The 23180-nt window shown below is 36.0% G+C and overlaps 1 protein-coding gene across 1 annotated transcript; it reads right to left on the minus strand.

The window, feature by feature from the left end:
* Positions 1–1576: 1576 nt before the first annotated feature.
* Positions 1577–23146, minus strand: LOC141827868 (putative inactive ATP-dependent zinc metalloprotease FTSHI 4, chloroplastic). Its single transcript, XM_074715203.1, has 16 exons — positions 22826–23146; positions 21680–21935; positions 20424–20799; positions 19850–20108; positions 17823–17954; positions 13586–13660; positions 13401–13526; positions 13200–13309; positions 13045–13123; positions 12796–12933; positions 12460–12571; positions 6464–6627; positions 6244–6349; positions 5963–6039; positions 2243–2386; positions 1577–2153 (listed from the first exon to the last, which is right to left on the minus strand). Exons 1-16 carry the CDS (start codon positions 23084–23086, stop codon positions 2010–2012), a joined length of 2559 nt encoding a protein of 852 aa, XP_074571304.1. The 5' UTR covers positions 23087–23146; the 3' UTR covers positions 1577–2009.
* Positions 23147–23180: the final 34 nt, after the last annotated feature.

Raw genomic sequence — 23180 nt, forward strand, 5'->3', positions numbered from 1 at the left:
ACAGAGTGTCCAGAGCTAATGTTGTTGGCTTCCCTAATTAAAAATGCCCCACAATGTTTGAAAGGTCGGGAGTAATCAACATGGTTGAGTTGGTTAATACCCCCTAAAGTGGACAAAGATTGAATCTCGACGAAACTAAGATAATACACTCTCCTATAGTACTCAAATTGTAGTTTTTTGATTTACTTTCTCACATGTGATCGTAAGACTAATCGGGTAGGTGATGAATTTCACTTTTTTATTGAAATGCTGAAGGGAGTGTAAAAGGGTAGTAGGTGCAGGAAAGTAGATCACAGTCCAAGAATAGGTCCGCACAAGGCGGAGCCAAGCAAGTGTACTACTTAGGGACCAAACCAGCACCACACCCGCATTTAGTTGCACCATAATTTAAATTCAAAGTACTACTTAGGGACTCAATCCAGCGTAGCTTCGAGATTAGGAAAGATGGTTATTCCTCGACGGCAGGGTATGCATTTGCTTCGAACTGTGTCGTATAATTCTCAAAGCCGAGCTCGAACAAACTATAGGCCTGGGTTCCCACCTTTTCAAGTAGTGCAGGAAACTTTCAAAACTCGACCTCCCACAATTTCTTCTACTCCTCCACATGGCCACGATCAACCAGTTCAACCTGAAGCTTGGCCACTGCACTTTGTAGTTCCGCTGCCAAACGCCGCAGCCTCTCCACCTCGTCCTTGAGCGACTGCAATTCTCCCTGGATCATCGCTTTAGATGCCAGGGAAGGCAAAAGACTTACAAATGAAGATGCAAGGATCTGACCAGCAAATCTACTGTGTTGCCTTTGACTAGCGACAAAGAAAATACTTCTTGCTTTGTGGCGATGCAAACACAAATGGAGATGCAGAATCAATCATGGAATGGACTAGGCCTTTCGGAGTGAAAGCAATCCTCATTAATAACAGCCAAGGCATCAATCTTCATCAAGAATATATTTGGCCATCAAGAACTTATCCCAAGATATTAATGGTTGAACTGGATTGCTGCCATGGGTCACTAGTCAGTTGGGATAGGATGGACTCCACCACCATTCAACATTTCAGCAGTGTCTATCAACCATGATGAGCGTGAAGGAGTATATTGAAACTGGGATACTCAATATAAAAGTATGCACAAGTACAAAGGTCCATGGTGTACATTAAAAGTGCCACTTGTTGGGATGGAATGAGCTACATCCCAATTCATCATATATATAATACAAAAATATCCACCTATTTTTTTCACCAACTCTTTATCTAGTCACTTGCACATTGAAAGATGGTATATAAGCAAACTCTAGCAACACTGAAATTGTGCAAATGATCACTTGGTGAATCTTTTTTCATTTGTAAGCATTGTAGATTACCAGCAAGAGAATGAAGTTATATTCAATATCCAAGACCTTGTATCTTCTCATAAAAGTCAAGTGCCAAAATCACCAGAAGGAAACATGATAAATCAAATATCATCACAGTTGTTCCATTTGGTGAGGATAGAAATTCAAATTTCAAGAATGCTTTTGTAACACACCACTATTATAGGTACAGAAACAATTTAGAATGAGCGTTTAACAAAAAAGAAATTGTCTTTGGTAGCTCACATGTTAAATGTATCAACAAATGCATACATGTAGCAAAAATGGTACAAAATTCTCATCTAGCATACATCAAACAAATTTCTCCTGTTTTAACCCCAGAAAATACAACTATCTTTCCATAGTAGTATATAGAGATCCATCCTAGATAAACCACCAAATGCACAAAATAATCAACTTATATTTACTTTGCCTGTTCTGATTGATAACTGATAACATGAACTAATGGTGTCAACTTTTTGTGTGAAACAAGCAGATGCTAACACTGATGATGCAAGTAATGAAGAACAGAAGAAGCTTAAGATGATGATATTTACTTTGGCAAATCCTCAAAAGATGGGAATTAGCTTAGCTTAGTCCAAAGCGCAGGTGCCATGATATGGCATTCTTTAGATACCAATATACCCTTAATATTTATTTCTTAAAGAAAGTGGTCGGCCACCAAAAATTGTGGTCTTCCTGTGTCTTCTTCAATCTGCCTAGAGACTTCATCCTTGATCTCCTTTATTTTGTCATCCCAGATACCATCTATCAACTTCCAAGCTTGGTCACTGATGATTTGCGTCTGGAGTGACATGAAAAATAATTAATTTCAGAATCATTGCATCAAGTTTTACATTCAATATACACCCTCAATATGCACATCTAAATTACCTCTGATGGCCTGGGTGCACCAAATGTTGAAAATCCAACATTTCCTGGTGCAAATGTAACCCTCCCAGGAAGAGAGACACCATGGGTTCCCCATCTTCCAGCATAAATAAGTGCTCCATACTCATCAACTGGTCGTACCGGAGGCTGTGCAACATAAATAGACAAAGTACTTGAAAAGAAGCATCAAAACACCCAAGGGTAAGATGTGATTACTGCAAACATGAAAACATATGGCCCTAAATGAATGGCAAGATTATTGTTCCGTAAGTAATTCACCAAGTTTGAGTAGATTGTCAAATCCATGTTCAATTCTAGTCTTTCTGATTTCCTGTGGCCCTAATCTTTCTTGTGTTTTCTTTAAATGTCCTAACATCACTAATGATATATTGCCAGTCAGTTGATTCTCAATTGATCAATCTAATGCATGGTCATGGCTATTTATCAACTATTTCCACAGATAAACATTATTCTCAAATCAAGTTATACTTTAATTCCTAATAATAAACCATAAAAGAAATTAAGCTATGATGAACCCTGCAGTTCTATGATTACTCTTATCTATTTCATTAGCCAATTCATGTTATTTGCTCTACCATATCATGGTTTTTAATTAAATTAAACTAGGTATAGAAATCTAAAATGTTAATTTGAGGCTAACTTATGACATGTTAAGCAAATTAAGGGAGTAACCTTGCGTACATCATGTCAATTCAAAATATGTAAAATCTGGACCAGACCAATTTGATTGAATAGGAACTATAAATCTCTAGATTTATTTCCCTCCTATCCTGTGAAACACAGCCCCCTTCCCTTTCTATTCCTAAGAAGTCCCCCCTTCTTGTTGTGATTGCAACACTGTGCCACACATGCCACCTGCAAGGCATGGACAAGTTGCCAAAATCCCTATGCTGAAATTTATCTGAGGCAAGAAGAGCTGATTCTGCCCTCTTACCTATTACACCTGCGACCAGAAAAGCAGAGTTTGTCTTCTACCTTACTAACTTGCAATTTATGGTAGAGGAATCAAACAACATGATCTCGTTGATCAATAGCGGATAAATGTTGGAGAAAGGGAGAGAGTGGACATCTATCAAGAGAGGTCTCTCCTCTTTATGCCTCAATACCTTTATATCTTGTTCCCTCCATGAGAGTTGCCTTCCCTCACGTCCAGTGACCAACAGACCATCCCACACAATGTTGTGATCACCTTTATACATTAGTGATATTTGTTGTAAAAGATTCAACAACAGACCATCCCACACAATGTTGTAAAAGATTCTAATGAGAATTATGACTCATCTAGTTTCTTAAACATTTAATTAAGATCAAAATTCATACACATCTTTTTTTACCCATTTAAAATTTTATGCTTCCTACCTGTTTTCTTTGACCTCTAATTTTGCAAGCAAGGATTGATTTTGAAGTCTTAGTTGATTTCATCTAGTGTATAGAATTGTTAAGAGATTTATAGACGTGCAAAAAGTCACGTTTTGCTTTCAATGCTTTATTTCAATCGTCTCATTTAGCATTTTGTTACTGTCTATTCTTGTTGTACTTACTATTAACAAAAGGACTAAATGCATATGTTTGTTGAGCAATGCCTATTTACTTTAAGATATTTATTGTCATTATAGTTATTGGTTACCTTTTATTATGCCGTCAATAAGTGGAGTAACACCTGGTACATGGAAGTACACCCTCGGTCATGACAAGTGGCCTTCAGCCCAATTTTATCTACATTTTCATATGAGATGTTGTGTTTTCTCTTCTCAATCAGTATTACTTGTCATAGCCAATAACATAGGACCATATCATATACTTGTCTTGTTGTTAATAATTTTTCTTCCTTTTAGAGTTTGTATCACTAATGAGCTGCACAATTTGAAAAAGGTAAGTACATTTTAGGAAGCCCATCAAAGATGCCAAGGTCCATAACCAATCAAAATTCAAAAACTAATTTTACAGCTGGTTTTGATCACTCATCAGGACACTTTTCTGCACTTACGAGTTGCGAGATGCACAACCTCAAAAAAGGTACTGATATTTTAGACAGTTCATCGTAGGTGACAAGATCCATTATATCAAATAGTCATCAAAGTTTGTAATACTAATTTCAGCAAAATGGATTCGTTCCAATGCCAACCTATGGCAACAAGTGGTAAAGGTTGAACAGAAAACTATTCATGCAACAGAGCCAAATAAATGCTATTTATCATCATCAATGGACATCCAGAAATATATAATATTTGTGTTATTATGGTATCTACTCCTTGTGGTGTTATCATTTACAGGATGCACAACCCCTGTTTCTGATCATTCATAACTAGAAGAGTGAATCTTACCTATTTCATCCATCTGATGTTTTCCCAGTCAACCTAGGATCTCAATTTTGTTTCATACACCAAATGCTTTCTTTGATGTTTGTCCTAGTCAAACACGAAGAATGGTTCAACTTGCCTATTCTTGTATTCCCACTTACCGTAAGCCATTCACCTGCCCTTCCCATAGATTGTGAGAGCTTCCTTGAAATTCCCCTACTACCATCACTGCCCCTAGTTTCCTTCTACCATGGTTTTGACAGAGCTATGCTCTAGTGCTACTTCAGTGTTGATCTTCGTTACTTGTATCAGGAGAGATAAAATGAAATTAAAAATTATGGGATGCAACTACACAGAATCAATGCTTAGACATTGCCCGATTTGCAGTTTCAGTGCCTAGATGTGCAGCAATCATAGTTGGCAAAATCAGTCAATACCAATATGAATCTCCCACAAATCAACATCTCACAAAGATTAAGCAGTTTAAAAAAAACTAAGCAGAAGAAATTAAGAAATTAGCTACAAATTAATTAGATTATATTAGAAAATTTGATGGAATCAATTGAAAATTGATCAAATTGAGATGACTTTAAGAGAGAAAAACTGATCTAGCTTTCCCCTCAATCATATCTTGATTTTTAAAGAACATGAACATGAAGATAATAGTCTTTGTTGTCTTCGTAGCATTGCGCTCGAGATTCACTAAGAGACCAAGGATCAGTAGTTGAACATTACCATCGCTTGTTTCAGTTGATGTCTCACTCATCTTTCTCACACTCACAATTAATCAAGGAAGGTTAATATGGATCAAGAGGGAACACAATAATCTCTGGATCACAACCTAAGAGTGTCTTTATTTCAACTAAAAGGAGATGAAATCTAGTGAAGACCTAATTAGACCCAATAACTACATATTAAAAAATAATAAAAATCTAGTGTTATTAAGTACTCTATGCAAAAGATATTATTTCAATATATTTGGGTAAAATTTATTTTTATTATTTATTAATTTTATATTAATAAGTATGACACTGTTTGTAGATTGTATTATTAATAATTGTTATATAATCTCATATAAAAATAATTTTATTTATTTTTCACATTTTTTATTTTTTCAATCAGTTGAGGTTTCACTGATCATACCAATCCAATGCAACCAATTCATGGATTCTTTAACTAGAGGATCCAAATTTGACAATAATGGCAACAATCAACCACAAATGTATATTAGTGAAAATAATATTCAACTAGAAGTAAAGCATGTGAAGTTAACAAGTAAAAGGTAAAATTCAAGCAATAGACATCACAAATATTCTGTTTTCCTTTTGCACAAGAGCAGTCTGCCAGATTTATCAGAAAAGCATCATGCAACAAAGCAACTGGAGCCAAATAGCATGCGTACTTGAGGAATTCGCGGTGCTTTTTCATAAATGTCCCATATCTCCGTAGAATTAATCTGACCTTTCTCAAGCAAAACATCTAACATTATAAAATAATAAATGCTTCAGTGCCAGACTATATAGGATTTAGCATTATTGATACAGCTTCAGCCTGTAACGTAATAAAATTTAATCCTACATAGCATTTGCCTGTTTGCTGGGGTTTTGTGTCTAATTGATACAAATAGCCTATCAAGAAATTATTTATCTAGCATATTTAGAAGGAAGAAGTCAATCTAAATACCTGTAATTGTCTCTACTGCTGAACGATATTCTTTCAGAACAGACGAGCACTGCTCGAATGCAAAACGCATATACTCATCCCTGAGAGCCTCTAACTTCGCAGCAAGCTGCAGTCAATAAAAAGTTTTTCTTCATTTATTAGAAAAGATATTAAGAAAAGGTGACTGGATCAACATAGTTTTGGACAAATGGGAATTTTGCCATTGAATTGCTGTACACACATGTGGCACAAGATCACTTTGATTCCTATAGTACGCTTTGCCAAATGCTGTCATCCCTGTTTGGAGAATCAAGCGTTGTGCATGGGTTGATGCTTCAGAAATAGATTTCGCTGATATCCAACACAAATTATCAATCCCAAACATCTCCTCTTCAATGACTCTCGCTACAGTTGTAACATATCGAGAAAAGAACACATTAGAAGTTTCATTCATTGAGAATAAAATTAATGAATTAGTGCAAGAAGAAAACAGTAGAGAGAAAAAAATCTTCCTACAACATAAAGCTACAATGTACTATGTTTAGATATTTATAAAAGATAAGCAAAGAGCATATATTATAAGAAACAGATTGAGTTTTGATTTGAAGTATTTCTAAGTACTCCAAAACGCAGTCCGCAGGAGTTCTGATTTCCATGAACCATTTTACTGGATATGCACACTAACATTCTTGGTGAAGTGGTATAAGCTGAGTTTTACTAAAACTCTTAACAAACCGAGCTTGGTTCAAAATTAGGCCTTGCATGAGCTTATAATTGACGTGACTACAAGCTCATAAATGAAGTACTTGTGTGCTTAACCATGACATCACTCATGAGCTTACAAACAAGTTTGTTGATTGAAAATTGTTAATGAGCTTGAAATACTTATGTGCTTAACCATGATATTATTCATGAGCTTAAAAACAAGTTTGTTCATAGAAGATTGTCAAAGAGCTTAGACGAAGCTTGATCATAATTTGTTTACAACTTGTCCATGAGGTTATGACACGATCCCGAGTTTTTCAAGTATCTTGATTATGGGTTTGTTGATTAACACAAAACGATATTGTCAGCAAACTTACAAGGTTGGGGGTTTGTCTTGTACAGCTTGGATCATTTAGATACTAAGCATAAACCTTAAGCTCAGAATTGGTTCACTGAGATATCCAGCTGAGCTCAATGATCAGCTTTTGACATGCCAAGCTCTGAAACACTTAAAAATTGCAAGCAGCTTGGTTCATTTGAGCACTAAATTTACTTATGTTCATAGGTTGCTTTTTCCAAACTGTCAAGTAAACGTCACAGATTGGGGTTTAAAATTTTGTATTCCTGAGCACTCTTTAGGACTCGGTCTGCAGATGCTACATGTTTGATGAATCATTTCACTGAACATGAAGCACACTAGAGACAAGTAATATTCTTGGTGAAGTGGTAAAACTGAGTTTTACTAAAGCTGCAAACAAAGCAAGCTGGGTTAAAAAATAATAATAATAAGCCTGTGCATAAGTCTATAACTGAAGTGAGTACTTTACATGCTCATGAATGAAGTACTTGCATGGCATTGTTCATGAGTTACAAACACGTTTGTTCATAGAGGATTGTTAGTGAGCTTAGAAACAAGCTTAATCACAAGTTTGCTTAAAACTTCTAGTTTATGAGATCATGACCACTTTGAGCACGAGATTGTCCATTTAACCTTGTTTACAATCCTATACATAAACTTGATAATTTTCATAAACCCGAAACAAGCTTGTTAAATAACTTATAAAAGTGGGGATTTGTCTTGTGCCACATGGCTCATTTAGCTACTGAGGATAAACCTAAAGCTCAGAGTTGAATCAGTAAGGTATTCAGTTGAGCTCAAGTGAGCTTCTGTCATGTCAAGTCTGAACATTGCAAGCAGCTTGGTCCATCTGCAGCCCTAAATTTACGTATGATACCTTTCTCCAAACTTTCAGGTTAATCATAGCAGATAAAAAGTGAATAGATACAGTAATCGGCTAAGATTTTCATTTCACCAAGCTTTTGCTGAGGCCTGAAATCATTCTTAGAAATTTATGACCAAAACCAACAGTGTAATCATCAATCTCTGAGCAAGTCTATTAAGTTCAGTTTTTTTTAATGGAAAAAAACTAAAACAACATTACTTAAAAAGAAGGAAAAAGTTGAATTCATAAACAGTATGTTTAACCTGAAACAGTACAATATTCACAGTAAAAGTAGACACGTCCATGTATATGTTCAACCTCCAGTTAAGTTAGCGAGTATAAAGGTTTATCTAGCATGTAAATCAAAATTTTCCCATTTGGTCAGACTTAAGTCTGCTCAGGTCTGACCCTAAACTAGAAGTGAGCGCTTGTTCACCCATGGCTTATTGTTTTTGGCTCAAGTTATAGTAGCTTTTAGAAATTAACAACAAATTTGAACATGCATATCAGCCCAATTGTCTAGTTATAGTATCTAGTAAAAAATATATAAATAATTAAATATAACAAGTCCCAGCTATTAAGACTCAACTAGAACTTTTCACTATTGTTCTCATGTATACATTGTCAATGCTAGTAAATTATCAAGGCTATTTACATCTTTTTCATTTTGTTAAAATTCTCCTTAGTCATCTTTATGTCTCACAACTTTAATTTGAGTCAACTTGTCTAACTATCAATTTCTAGATCATCTTTGAATATGCACATATAATTCTCCAATTTTATCAGCTATCATAACAATAACAAATTTCCCATAACACTGTGTATTACCTCTTGATAACCCCCATGCATTCATCTTCAGGTTTCCCCATGCTAATTCTTTTGAATGTTATTTCTCAATTTCCTCCTATTGACCCTTAAGTGGGTTCTGTAATTTCTATATAAAAACTTTTCTCACCTAAGATACACAACCAAAACTCCATTCTAGAAGCCTCTCTCCATTTCAATCACTGAACATCTATCCTATGAATATTCTTTTGTTGATTAATATAGCAAAAATACCTAATTTTTTTCTCTAACAGATCTTTCTTGTCTATTTGCCTTGATTATCTCTTACACTTAGTCACAACTCATATAGTTGGTCTTAATTGTACTCATTCATAACTTCCTTTAATTTCTAAAACATCCAAAATTTAGTTTAGAAATCGTTCCAATTAAAATTTATTTCAGCAGATACCATAATATTACCTATAAAGAGCATCCATCTTGGAAGTTTATCATGAATACTAGTCTAAAATGCCTAGCCAAGTTAGGCTGTTGAGCTAGGTGAATGTCTATGCAAGCCATGCGGGCACATATGTACGATAGGTGAGTCATTAAATGGTAAAAGGGAAAAAAAATGATTCAATTAATGAGGACTTTTAACATGATTTTTCACCACTAAAGAAGAAGACTAATCCTTATGATGTGGTAGCACACAAAGTTAAGTATCATTCCATACCTTAGGTTCAATCTCTAGCTAGAACAGTACAATTTTGCTATAGTTCTCATGTCAACACTTGACATACTCTAGCACACTTCAAAGCATGGTGCTTTCAATTCATGAATTTTAAACATATAATCATTTTCTACTTATCTGCCTCCAAATATATGCCGATAACAATTTTTTTTAAAAATATTGAATTAAATTTTAAAGAAACAAATTAGAAAATATACATAATAAGTATCTCAGCTAAGGAATCTTACTTCCTAAACTAGAATAAGTGTTATGTATCTAATGAATCTATTGATTCTTGTAGCATTCCATTAAGATCATCCTCATAATCTAACAAGTCCTAGATTTAATAATGCTCACAGAACATTTGTTGTTGGAACTAGTCCATCTAAATGTTCAAAACTATATCTAGAATAACCAATGGAAGCAAAACTTGGACTAGCACAACAAGAGCTGGAACAAGGATAGGTGCAAGATATAGATACATCTCAATCTTTCTGAACTTCAACACCACTCATCTTTGCTGCAATTGATGCTCTGACTGGTGCTTCCCCTCTTCCCTTTGTTGTTATAGTGGTTCATCTTCTCCCATGACCAATAAATAGAATTGAGACATGATGGGAAAAACTGTCTTGATTGATTTTGGAGGGGGTCAACCAAGACAGGTCATGCCTTATTAATTATCATTGAAATTGTGAAAACACGGGTGAACAGGTGACATGATAATATTTACCCATTAGTCGACGACCAGAACAAATTCTTTCAATTGTGTTGACTGATATGTAATTGGTAAGTATTAATTTAAAATTTTATTTTGCTACTGATAAACACTTTGGATATTAACTATATTCTTATACTAATGAATGTGACCTATTCTATTATATTGGGATTTTTATTGAATGATTGGCATTTATTTTTTTCCTATATGATATCATGACTTTGCATGGATTGATTCGTGCACCGGGCTGCCCTTTAATATGTCTTTTTTAACAATACAAATATTTCTAGTAGTTTTCCACTACCAACTCCATATGCCCTCTTTTATGCTCTTGTGCACTGCACATTGCATTATATAGCAGGCCAATCACCTACCGCCTATGGAAATGCCTTTTGAAATAGGGTTTATCTCTCATAGTGACTACTCTTTTCAATTTCTTGAGTCATAAAGTTTCCTATTATAACCATGGCATCTCAAATTTGAGCAACATTGAGATTGCCATACACTAATTTCTTCCTAACCTGCATACCCAACCTGTTCCGTACATGAACCATAACTTACCAATGCCTGGCTCTCTATACTAGCTAATGACTCCCAACCAACCCCCACCTATTGCAGATTGTATCTTCCCCCTCCAAATTGCAGATCATAATCACTTTATAGTGATCAAACAAGATTCCAAAGAGAACTCACTTCCTTCACTAGAGCATAAGGTTTTCCTTCCCCATCACAATGGGAGCACAACGGCATTCTTCCCACTTATAACGACAGGACTTCCTTGTCTCCAAATTATAGGTTACAACTGCCACTAGACTTTGTAGCTAACAAAGATGGTCAGAGCCTCCTCTCTTTAATATCATAAGAGCCTCCCCTCCCCCATCCGTGACGCAATATGGTACCACAAGGAAAAATTGAAGTGAAGTAGAGAATTATTGCCTCTCTTTCACCTTGTGATCCGTCATTGCAAACAAGTGTTGTTCACATTGTGGCAGCAATGATAACAATTGCTACGCTGTTTCTCTTCCCTCAAGATTTCTCAACCTTTAACTCATTCCAATTATGAACAGCAAGCAAGGGGAGTGTGCTCATGTGCGAGCCATGAGAATCAGTAGACCATGTGTTTCAAGTCTCATATCAATCGTTCAGCTATTGAATTGTCGGTATGAATTCCTGCTTCATGGTTGTAGCAGTCTCCAAACATATCTAAAGGTGTAACATTGACCTTAGGAGTAGTAACCACAACCCGCCTATGTTAGCTTTGTTCTTAACAGATGCAGAATCATGTTTTACCTCTAAGACTTAAAGGAAAGTTTTACAAAACAACGATTAGACCTATTATGTTATATAAAGTTAAATGTTGAGTTATGACTCGAGCACATGAGCAAAAGATGGGAGTTACAGAATAAAAATATTAAGGTGAATGTGCAGACATAAAGAAGAACAAGATAAAAAATAAAAATTTTATAGAGAAAGTCAAGAATGCACCTATTGAAAGAAAATTCTGGGAGATACGTTTAAAATGGTACGGACATATACTTAGACGATCAATAAATGCTCCAATTATGCAATATAAAATTATGGATAAATGTGCACATCAAACGAGAAAGACCAAAAAAGACTTGGTTAACAACAATAAAACAAGATAAAATTTATTTAAATATAAATAATAATATAATAAGGGATAGAACCCAATGACATTGAAGAATCCATATAACCGACCTCACCTAGTGGGATAAGGCTTGACTATTATTGTATCTTATCAAATAGGAGACTAATCAAATTCAAATCTATCAAATTGGCAACAGTGATGTTTTACTATGAATTTCATTACAATCTAACATAACATGATGGCCTTGATAGAAGGTTAAAAATTTTCAGAAAAATTCCAAAGCTTGTAAAAAGGCCTGCTCATATGACATGTGTAGATTCACAAGAAATTATCTTGCTCAAAGTTCCTTTTTTCCTTCAAATTAAAGTGTGATTAACAATTTATTATTTCTCAACAGCCCTTTCGAGAACATAAAAGATCAGTCATGCAAAGTATGAGAAAAGTAGAGCTTATCTTGTCGAGTCATGATAAGGATAAAAATGGTGCTTACGTGCACAAGTCCGCACTATATTGTTTACATAATCAGATTTTCTCAAGAAAGCTTTTCCTGAAACCTTGCTGTACTGCATATTTGGTGTACTCTGGATGGTGCGGATATGTGTCTGCAAAATATAAAGTTTTTCTGTGCATCATAACCACAAAGAAGGAATTGCCAGTCTTGATACCCAACATGGCATATGGAGAGGTCAAGGGAGAGACAACGAAGCAGCATGGATCCTACATTTGGTCCAGCAGCAGCCTTTCCACTGGCCTACCTTTATGGTGGTATGCAAGGCAGGAAACAAATTGAAAATTGCTTTTGAAATAAAATTAGAAGCTCACAAACCTCTAAAATCGGTTGGTGAGAATTTGGATAAAAGCATGCAAGAATGGCAACAGCTGCCTCTCTATATGCTAACCGAATCTTTAATTCCTCAGGTATTTCTTTACTGTCTTCCTGACCCGTCTCAAAGGTACCTTTTTGCTGAGAAAGTTTACCAAAAAAAACTCTACCAAGTAAATGAAGATGCTAGATTCTAACTGAATCCACAGGCCAAAAATTAATTTCTAGACAGAAATGAACTGAACAACCTACCCTCTTTAAAGCCTCCAATAGCTCTTCTCGTCCTATGTGATCTTGATCTTTTCTTGCAGTTAAAATTCCGGCTTCATTCCTGTTCAACAATATGAGTTTGCCAAATATTCCCAAAAAGGCGGATATAAGGAATACAATGTCAAGAAAGAAATTACAGTATATTCTGCAGCTCTGCTCCAGTAAAATTTTCAGTAAGTTCCGCAATTTCCTCTAGGAGGACATCTTTTTCCTTTTCTGAACGAAAATATTTATTTCTAGCATGCACCTGTTCATTATGGCATAAATTTAAGGGGAAAAAGGTTATTGAATAACAACAAAAACTTTTCACAATAATCCAAAATATCAAATTCTATTACATGCAAAATGGCCAATCTTCCATCCTTTGATGGCAAGCCAACCCTTATAATCTTGTCAAAACGACCCTTCCTCAGAAGAGCTGGATCCAATATATCCAATCGATTTGTTGCCCCTATAACTAAAACCTGCAGCAGTTGATTATAGTGATGTGTTTATTAACAGAAAGTCTTGCAAGTATGCAGACCTGTGAAGTTGATTCCTTAAATCCATCCATCTCAGTCAAAATCTGAAGCAAGCCTTGTTCCCTCTCAGCACCACCCTGTAATAAGCAAGTGCAAGTAATTAGAATAACAAGCAGTTAACATCTCAGCGTCACCCTGTAATAAGCAAGTGCAAGTAATTAGAATAACAAGCAGTTAACAGTCTGTGTCATTGAAGTTTCAATTTAAGCACCCTGATATGCTATGTGGAAACCAATGTGGCAGCAGCCGCAGCAGCATAGACATGGCACCCACCAATAATTTGGTAGTTAAGGTTTACAAAAGGAGCACACATGGCGCGTGGTGTCGGGAACAGGAAAGCACCAAGCAGAGGGAGGTGCATGGAATAACCAAGATGGTGAAGGGGTAAAACATCAGTTATCTAGTTTTGATTTAGCTTTGCCTAAGCAGAGGGTCTTAGTCAATCAGCCTTGGCGTAGCAAATTAGTAGAAATAATGGTTAGCTTCACTGTTTTCTTATTGTTGTAATGTAATGGTTAGATTTGTTGCTTCCTTAGTGGCATGCATGGAAAAAATTAGTGCATGCATGAGAATAAACAAAATGCATAAAATGTGGCCATACAATGACACAAAATACATTTATCTTTTATCCTCCAAAATCATTTCTTCTTCCTCTCTAAATTTAAAGATTGTGTTCTCTCTTCTCTTAACAAGGTACCATTGTTCATTTTATAAGACAATCAATGGAAACCTTCATGAAATGATATGACAATGATAGAGCAAGTGATCACCAATAACTCCAGGATTTGTCCGAATGGAAGCAAACCAAGGAAGTTGAAGGATGCTACAGTTAAAGGGGATCCCAGACAAAGGAAGTGGTTCTGTCAATCATGAAAAATGGACCAGTGAAGACTCAGCTGTGCCGGATCCTGTCAAGAACAATGGTCAGGTTCTCCAGGTTAGAGTTTCCAAATTATGGAGGTTGGAGGACCCCATTTGTTGGAATAGACAGCAAGCATTACCACCACATCATTGATGATGCCCAACTCGTGTTCCTAAAACTCGCTGCAAACTACTCCAAATTCTCATGACCATAGTTCAAGACCAATGTCCCCTACATTTCAGACTACCAGCCCAGATTAGCAAGTTAGGAAAATTGTCCAAGTTGTGTCAAAGGGGATCATTGCAAAGTTATCAAAGAGCTTCTGAAAGACTACTTCTCAAGCGGGACCACAAACGATGGGAAATGAGGTTGAAATCTCTGTTGAATGGTCTCTATATCCTCCTTTGCAGGTGGAGGTTGAATGATACTGACTGGAAGCCTCACCAAAGCGATGAACTTGGCCCACCTCTCCAAGACCAAAGCTCTATCACTATACATCAATAGACCATGAGCTGCCCAAATCATGGAGAGACAAACTCCACTGTCGTCACCCTCACACTCTGCAGCCTCTCATCCATCCACCATCAAACTCCTAAATCGTGTGGAACTGGGATGCAGCAAGTGAAAGAATTATGCTGAAAATTGTGACAAACCATACACCGCACTCACAATTATCGAAAATTATTTTAGTTGAAAGGCGTGAATGAGAAGGATCCATACTTAAGCCATTTAATGATCTGAAATTTTCCACGCAGCTACATCAGAAGATCATGCAATCCAAGCCCAGCTACAAGGTATGGCAAAATAAGTGCTTATTGACTAAGATATACCTACAACTTTCTTAAATTCCACAGTCATCACTCATTTGTAGATGAAACCAGATCAATAGGTTTCCATTTTCATGGTAGTGACAATGAGGATAGGCTACAAGTTTGGAAAGATGACTCAGCATGCAATTACGATTGGGTACCAAGATAATTCAAGCCAATCTGTATAAGGAGGACAACAAATTGCATACTTCAACCAAGCTGTCCAAGGTTGCTGCTTCCCAATATACAAGAAAGAACTCATTGGGTTAGTTAAGTAAATAAGAATTCATCAATGCACCTTTTAGGAAAGATTTTGTGATTCACACCAGCACTTCAGCCTATATAACCTCCTAGAGCAATCATTCTTTACCATACCAAAACATAAATGGGTAAGCAAACTAATGGGGCTAACAGAAAACAAATGGGGTAAACTAAAAAACATCAACTTCACAAGTTGCCAGACAAGCCATTCAAGCTCTGTATGACCAAGGATATGAAGGATAATGGAAAAACCTTTATCGCATTCGCAGTGATTCTACTGGTCAAGCATCTGAGAATATATCTATGACTTCAAGAAGAATAGCTACACTTGTCAATACCGAAAGGAGTCCCACTTGCAGTCAACAAGTCTTCTGCAGCCCCTTGTCCAATATACATTTGGACGACTATCTCCATAGATTCCATTATTGCCTCCCAAAATCTCAAGGCAAATCAAATTTTAGTACTCATTGATCCATTCTCTAAATAATGTTAATTTTTTGCCATTATCATATCCATGCAATTTCGTTGGTTCACATATTCTTGCCAACATTTTCAAGCTTCATGGACTACCCAATTCTATAGCATTGGATAGGGATTGTTTATGTACAAGTAATTTTTGGACCAAGCTCTTTAAGCTATGAGGCACTCAACTCACTCACCAGTTTGTGTACATGTACCCAATTTTATGTTGTTTTATTGTTCCGAACCAAGTCTTCTTTGATCTCCCTCTTCGTTGATTAATGTGTGATTTGTCATGCTCTAATATCGCCTAATAGGGGCATTTATTGATTGCTTAAGTACATATTCATACCATCTTAAATATGTCTCTCGGAGTTTTCCCTCAATAAGTACAACTCTGACTTTCTCTTTAATGTTCTCATTTTTTATCCTATCCATCCTCGTATATCCACACATCCACATTAACATTCATATCTTTGCGACTCTCATCTTCTGCTCTTGTACTCACTTCATGGCCCAACATTCAATTCCATATAACATAGTAGGTTTAATTGTCACTTTGTAAAACTTCCTTTTAAGTTTTAGAGGCACCTTATGATCACAAAAACATTTGATGCATTCGTCATTATCTATCTTACCAATTATCTTGCTATGTCTACTATTACTAAATTTAAATTTCATTTATTTTGTTTTTACTCTACTACGCCTAAAACTTTAAACATATAATGCCTCCAACCAAGATTCAAGATTAACATTTACTCTTTCACATGTCTCATCGACCAAAACAATGTCATCCATAAATAGAATACACCATGGTAACGCATCTTGAATGTATCTAGTGAGTTCATCCATAACTAGTATAAAAAGATATGGCTTCTATCGTCAACCTTTCAGCTATAAATCCAAATTAATTTTCAATCACCTTGGTCTCTTTTGATAATTAATTAGGTGACAATTGTGTTCTTAATTATGGTCTAGCGTCTCTTTCCCACATTTAGATTATTTGGGTCTACAAAAGAAGTCCATACTCCATGTAATTGCCATCTTGCAACTAATAACAACTTCTCACTTGCTTTACTTTGTGTTAGAGTTTCCTCTATATGAGGTTCATTCGCTTATCCATCCATTGTGTTACATCACTTGTGAAGTATTCTCACAATAAGCTTCTCTTCTTCTAAAGATCTAGCAACTTTTCAAAGTTCAAAGATCTTAGATTGATCTTTTGGATAAGCAATCAAGTTAGTTAAACTTTGCTCATGTAACAAGGTACAAAAAGGAAAAAACAAAAAATATATGCATGTGAACTGCTATATAGGTGTTTTTCCTATATATCTATCTGTCTATCCCTATGTCTATGTTTTTTCACTTTTTCTTTCAGGTGGTCTCTATAATCTGTTCCTCTTCATAAAATTATCTATTCCAATATTTCCTTCACCTTATCTTTCTTTACTCCTCTTTCTTCATGCTCTTTAAATATTCAAACATTACACACTCGACATACTCAACATGTTTACTTGTTTTTAGGAACAAAATGGCCCAAAGCAAAATTATCACACAAATAATTAATGCATGAATGTGGGATCCAACCCCTATGAATTGCTGACGTACTGGTTAAATTAGTGGTCTGCCCAGCATTAAAGTTTAAACTGTGTAATAAAACAATTAATAAGTAAAAGGTGAATGTAATTGAAGAATCCAGGAATGCTAAGTGTAAAATCCTGTGAGATAGAGAAACTTGAGAGTAATTAACACCCCATCAACATTGTAACACAGTCATCCATACATGCATGAAAAGGCAAGTTAAGGCAAAATATGTAATAAAAGAATTAGGAAAAAAGAACATTTTACCCCTCCAATATCAGGTCCGCCACGTTTACTGCCTATCGCATCAATTTCGTCAATAAAGATTATTGATGGTGCATATGATCTAGCAGTTGTAAACAGATCCTTCACACGGGCTGCTGCGACACCTACAAACATCTGCCAAGGTAGAAATGTTATGAGAGCATGCTACCTGAGCATGAATTGGACCTAGTACTTTTGGAAGGAAAACAGAGTAATAAAACTGCATTGTTGTGTACCATCACCACTATCAAATATACGCAAATTTCCTTTTTGTATAGCATATAGTTTCATCTCCACTATCTTATCATATAGCCTTACATACAACATAATGAATAATAAGGATTTATATAGCTGACTTCAAATAGGTGAATCAGACATGGCTTGATGGTGATGATATAAAAATTATTAAAGGCCTACTGGTTTTTTTGCAAGTGAATAATGCATTCCCATATTAGAATGTAACAATCAAGGCTGTAAACACTTTCAAAAACTGTTAGTTGGATGAAATTTAAACAGATAAGGTGAGAAGACCTAAAGTTATAGTGGTCTCCCACACTATGATAGAGTGTTCTTGCATGCAGGTGGAGGTGCACAAGTCATTTATGCACGTGGGTGGCATGATAGACTAATGGGAGGTGGCTAGGAGAAGTGGTTTAAAGAATATGAGATGGTCTCTGCTTTGAATCGTATTGTGCTTAGCATTAATAAATGAGGTGACTTACTGACAATAGAGATTGCAAGCAAATTGGAGGCAGGAGGCAGGAGGCAAGATGTTGATTGGGGTTCCTCTTTTACTATCATAGCTTCTACGAAGAAAAGGTGGAGGGAGATCAAGGAAGTTGGCTTTGAGAGAGTATGGAGAGGCAATATGGGATCTAGGGTGAGAAATGGAAAACAAAGAGGTGGGAGTTAGGTTTCGCCATGTGATCAGATCTGATCTTGTTACACATGGGTGCTAATCACTAGGGGTTGGCAAGACCACGGTGAAATCAATCAGAGAGAGACAACCACAAGAGGTTGAGGAGCCAAGGGAGGTAGATGACACAAATCTGCTTAGCGGCAATGGCAAAGAACAAGTGGGCATCAATGGAAGAATGGGGAAGGGGAAGAGAAGTGATGTCGAAGCAAGGAGGGCATGAAGAACTAAGAACAAATTGAACAAGAAGGGGGTTGCTAATTCAAAAACAAAATCGCTGCACCAATAGAAGTTTAGCTTGATACCAATTGATGTTGCACAAACGAATTATGGTTACATGGCTTGGCAGAGAACTAAGTGGGCAAGGTGGCAAATCGGGGAAGGATATTTGAAATGATGTTGAAGCAAGGATGGAAAGAAGAGTGTCAAACAAAATGAATAAGGATATTCATTTATCTGAAAAAGAAATCGCTGAGAGTAATACCGATTGTTATTGCATTAATGAATCATGCCACCAACACACAACTCTCAATGAACGAAGAAAGAAAATATTATCCAAAGATAATCAAATACATAGAATAACCAATTCTACACCCCTTCCTTCTATAGATGACCAATTCTTTGTAAAATAATGGTCTATCTTATCCGAAAATCTCTTTTCTAGAATTCTAAAGAATCTTTAAACAATTAAGACAACTATTAAAATTCAATAAACTTGCAATTCAATAAAATTATAGAAATCTAATTCACAAAACTTTTATTCGATTTGGATTGCGTTGATCATCCTTAGGCTAACTAGATGCATGTAATCTCTGAATCATAAACTCTACCTCCCTGTGTTTATAGGAAAGTTTCAAGAACACAATTTAATCCATAATTGTTGTAGTCAATGAAAACAATTTGCCATAGTATGATTGCTAAATACTATGGAGTTGAATGTGTCTTTACTTTTTGATAAAGTTAAAAAAGTAAACTTGCTGTCATATACAAGGTACAAAACCCAACCAAAAAGAAAGGAATGTGAGGTCCAACATGATAGCATAAGTTAGCAAGTATTGAAATAAAACTCCATTTCGTTTATATGCAAACAACAAAATAAAGAATCAGAAATCACCTCAACAAAATCAGTTCCATTAGCTGCGAAGAATGGGAGACCTGCTTCACCTGCAATAGCTTTAGCAAGCAGAGTTTTTCCTGTTCCAGGTGGTCCATGTAGTAAAACCCCCTTTGGGCAATATATACCCTTATCTTGAAATGCCTCATCATTTTTAAGGATTCGCACAATTTCTTGCAATTCCATCTTTATATATTCCTGTCCAGCAAAATCATCGAATGTGACACCTGTAGTCTCTTCAGCTGATATAAATTTTGCCCTGAAACATGTGTAAAGATGTGAGTATCTAATCAAGATTTGATCCTCATTGAATAAGAACTTGCACTTCATGTAATACCAAAAGTATTAACATGATTTAACAAAAAAAATTCATAACTAAGTTACTGTTTTTCAAATGTCATAAGCAACATGTCTGCTAATTCTAGGAGTTGACACTTCAGTAAATCATAATTATTCGCGTAAAAGGGAGATGATCTTAGCATTTTCTTTATTTGCAAAAACAATCTTCTGAAAGTTCTAGTGACTTGGTCAGTGCATGTGTGATGCTAAAAGGAATAGACATGTTTCTACTTACCGACTTTTGCCCAAAGATCCTAACGTGCTGTGCCTACGAGGCAACAATGGTCTAGCTCTTTTTTCTGGTTTACCAAGATCGCAAGGAATCAACTTTGAATAAACTGGTCTCGTCACACTATCAACCCACCGATATATAACAACTGAAAGGGCAAAACGCATAGACCAAACAACAGCAGTTGCTAAGGTCGAGTAGACTTCAGAGGATAAAGAATCCACATTAATGACATCTACATTTACAAGTTGCTGATGCAATTTATTCCATATAGTGTTCCACCCATCAATTGGCATCCGATCAACAATATGGCGCTGATACACAATTTCCCTGTCTGAATTTTCTTTCCCATCTCTTTTGTCTTTGTAATAAGGTAAAATCACTACAGAAAGAATGCACCATAACCAATTAAAAAACAAAACAAACAAATATGCAAGTATATTTTACCAACAAAAGCATGTGCTTAGCCTTCTTCAAAAGGCAAAACTTGGCATAAATATTAAAAATAATAATTGTGTATACAGATTTGACTGAATCATAATGGATATGTGATCAGAGGCCTAGATACAGGAGAACTAGGTGACTTATAGCAAGTTATTGTGCTGAAGAAGGGAGAGACTAATCTGAAATTGTGACATGACGAGGTATCAAAGAAACCATATAAATAAGCATCTAAGTCAACCAATAAATTGATGACAAAAAGGAAGACATGGAAGAGGCTCCCAGTCCTTAATATCCTTTCATGACAGTAAAATGACTTTATTGAAAAGCATATGCAACCACCAGGAAATGCCTATGTGCAACAGGAATAACATTAGCAATTCTCAAGGACTATTAATTTGACAAATGACTAGTGACAAATGGCATTAACAAGAATAAGGTGAAGAGATATGTTTAACAACCACAAAAAAGTTAAAAATTACTAAGACTTTACATTTGATATTGAACTAACAAAACACTTTTTTTTTAAGGAAAAAATAACAAAGCACATGAAGTTGACTATTAGCAGATGCAGAAGATGTTGATAATGGCATAATTAACAAAATCATCACTTACGCCAATGAGAAAGTTATTAAAAATAACACACGGGTTACCCTAGATTAACATTTATCTAACATGGTTAGGGAAGAAAATGTCTCAAGATCCAAAATGAAAATGAATCTACTATCACAAGTAAATAATAGGGGAAAAGAAGCTAAGAATGATTCTTCCAACCTCAAAATAGAACGAAACATAGACACCAAATAGGATAGATTTCATACCAGAGACAGTCTGTCCAAAATTTGAATACTCCATAAATTGGACATTGTTTGAATTAAGTAGCTTCAAAAACTCACTAAACTCGATACTGTGAGAGTTCACTGGATCCCATTCTGTTCCTTTCAATTTTCCCTGCAAAGTCAGTAAAGACCTACTCCAAGAGGAAGCCAATACGAGCTGCCTCTCAAGTTGCACATTCGCTTTATTCTCAAACTTTTCCAACTTGTCAACGCGTTGTCGCTCTGAATCCTTCAACTTCTGAAAAATTGTTCCAAAATATTTTGAGTAGCAAGCATAAGATATCAACAGTTTGAGAGGATAAAAAATCTCACAGATTCAAGAAAAACACAAAAAAAAAACATTATTCTGGCAAGCTCTATCTGTTAACAGAGATTCCATTAGGCTGTTCAAGGTGTCTAGATCTTGGATGTTCACGCTACTTGTTGTTAAACAACCAAGTCTCAGGATCTGTAGTACAAGAACGGACTATTTTGCTAGGCAGAATTCTAACAGTGTGATCATTGTTTGTCTTCATTTGTAGAAGGTTTCAACTAGAATCTCAGCCATAACTTCTCAATGTCCAAACTTAAGTAATGCAAGTACATATTCCTAAGCGGCATACAATTGTAATTTCTTCAAGTAGGTTGCTCTTTGGGCATATGTGCTCTGAAAGTGGCATAAACTTATACACATGCATTTTAAAATAAACACTAGAAGATTAAAGAGTACAACAAATTAAAGAGCATAAGCCCCGTTTTTGCACAAGGATGTATGCCTCACTTTGAACCTACAGAAGAAAAATGATAAACTTCAATTTGTTTAGACTTTAGACGACATAATATCAAGACCCTGACTCTCTAATCAATTCAACCTCATCGTAAACATCTGGCAACAATTGAACTTATGCAGACATTGGCATTCCAATCGGAATTTGGAAAGAAAAGAAACAGAAAATTGGAATTCAACGTGTTTTCAAGTGCTATTCACTCCCTACTTCGTCATGAGTTTGACACTCGAGGTGAAGGGGGGAAATTACAATCGAACGTAAAAGCATTCTCAACACGGAAGCACTTGAAAACTGCCAAGGACATGAAAATTATTGATAAGAACAAAATATCACGACTGTGTAGTAACAAAAAAAACGGCACCTCGAAAACCTGCTGCAACTCGAGATTATCTCTTGTTGCTGCTTCATTAACCGGAAGTTCACCATCACCGGTAGGAATTATGTTCGTCTCCAAGCTTCGAACGCGGAAATGAGCAACATCTAGCGGAACGGTAACCAAGAAGTGCTTCTTCAGTGTCTTGCGCCGGAGATTGATTCTCAGCAGGCGATAGGAAGGAAGGAATAGAGAAGAGGAAGGCGAGAAGCATGAGGCAGAAGGCAGTGTCGGCGACCAAGAAGCCATCGCGTCGCCGGCTTATCCGCCGCGACTTGAGACGGCGATTCCAGGCCCAGGGTTTCTCTCTCTGCCTTGGGTTATGGGTTTGTTTAACCAGAGT

Source organism: Curcuma longa, chromosome 4 (assembly GCF_044706935.1).
Source record: "Curcuma longa cultivar G26 ecotype Majalengka, Jawa Barat chromosome 4, ITB_CL_G26_1.1, whole genome shotgun sequence".
NCBI lineage: Eukaryota > Viridiplantae > Streptophyta > Magnoliopsida > Zingiberales > Zingiberaceae > Curcuma > Curcuma longa.

Excerpts from the sequence above, each read along its gene's own strand:
- LOC141827868 (XM_074715203.1), bottom strand. The coding sequence starts at position 23,086 with ATGGCTTCTTGGTCGCCGACACTGCCTTCTGCCTCATGCTTCTCGCCT. Across the intron at positions 6,350-6,463 it reads AAAGTGATCTTGTGCCACAT|CTTGCTGCGAAGTTAGAGGC; the intron begins GTGTGTACAGCA and ends TATTGACTGCAG. Across the intron at positions 2,154-2,242 it reads GTGCACCCAGGCCATCAGAG|ACGCAAATCATCAGTGACCA; the intron begins GTAATTTAGATG and ends ATGTCACTCCAG.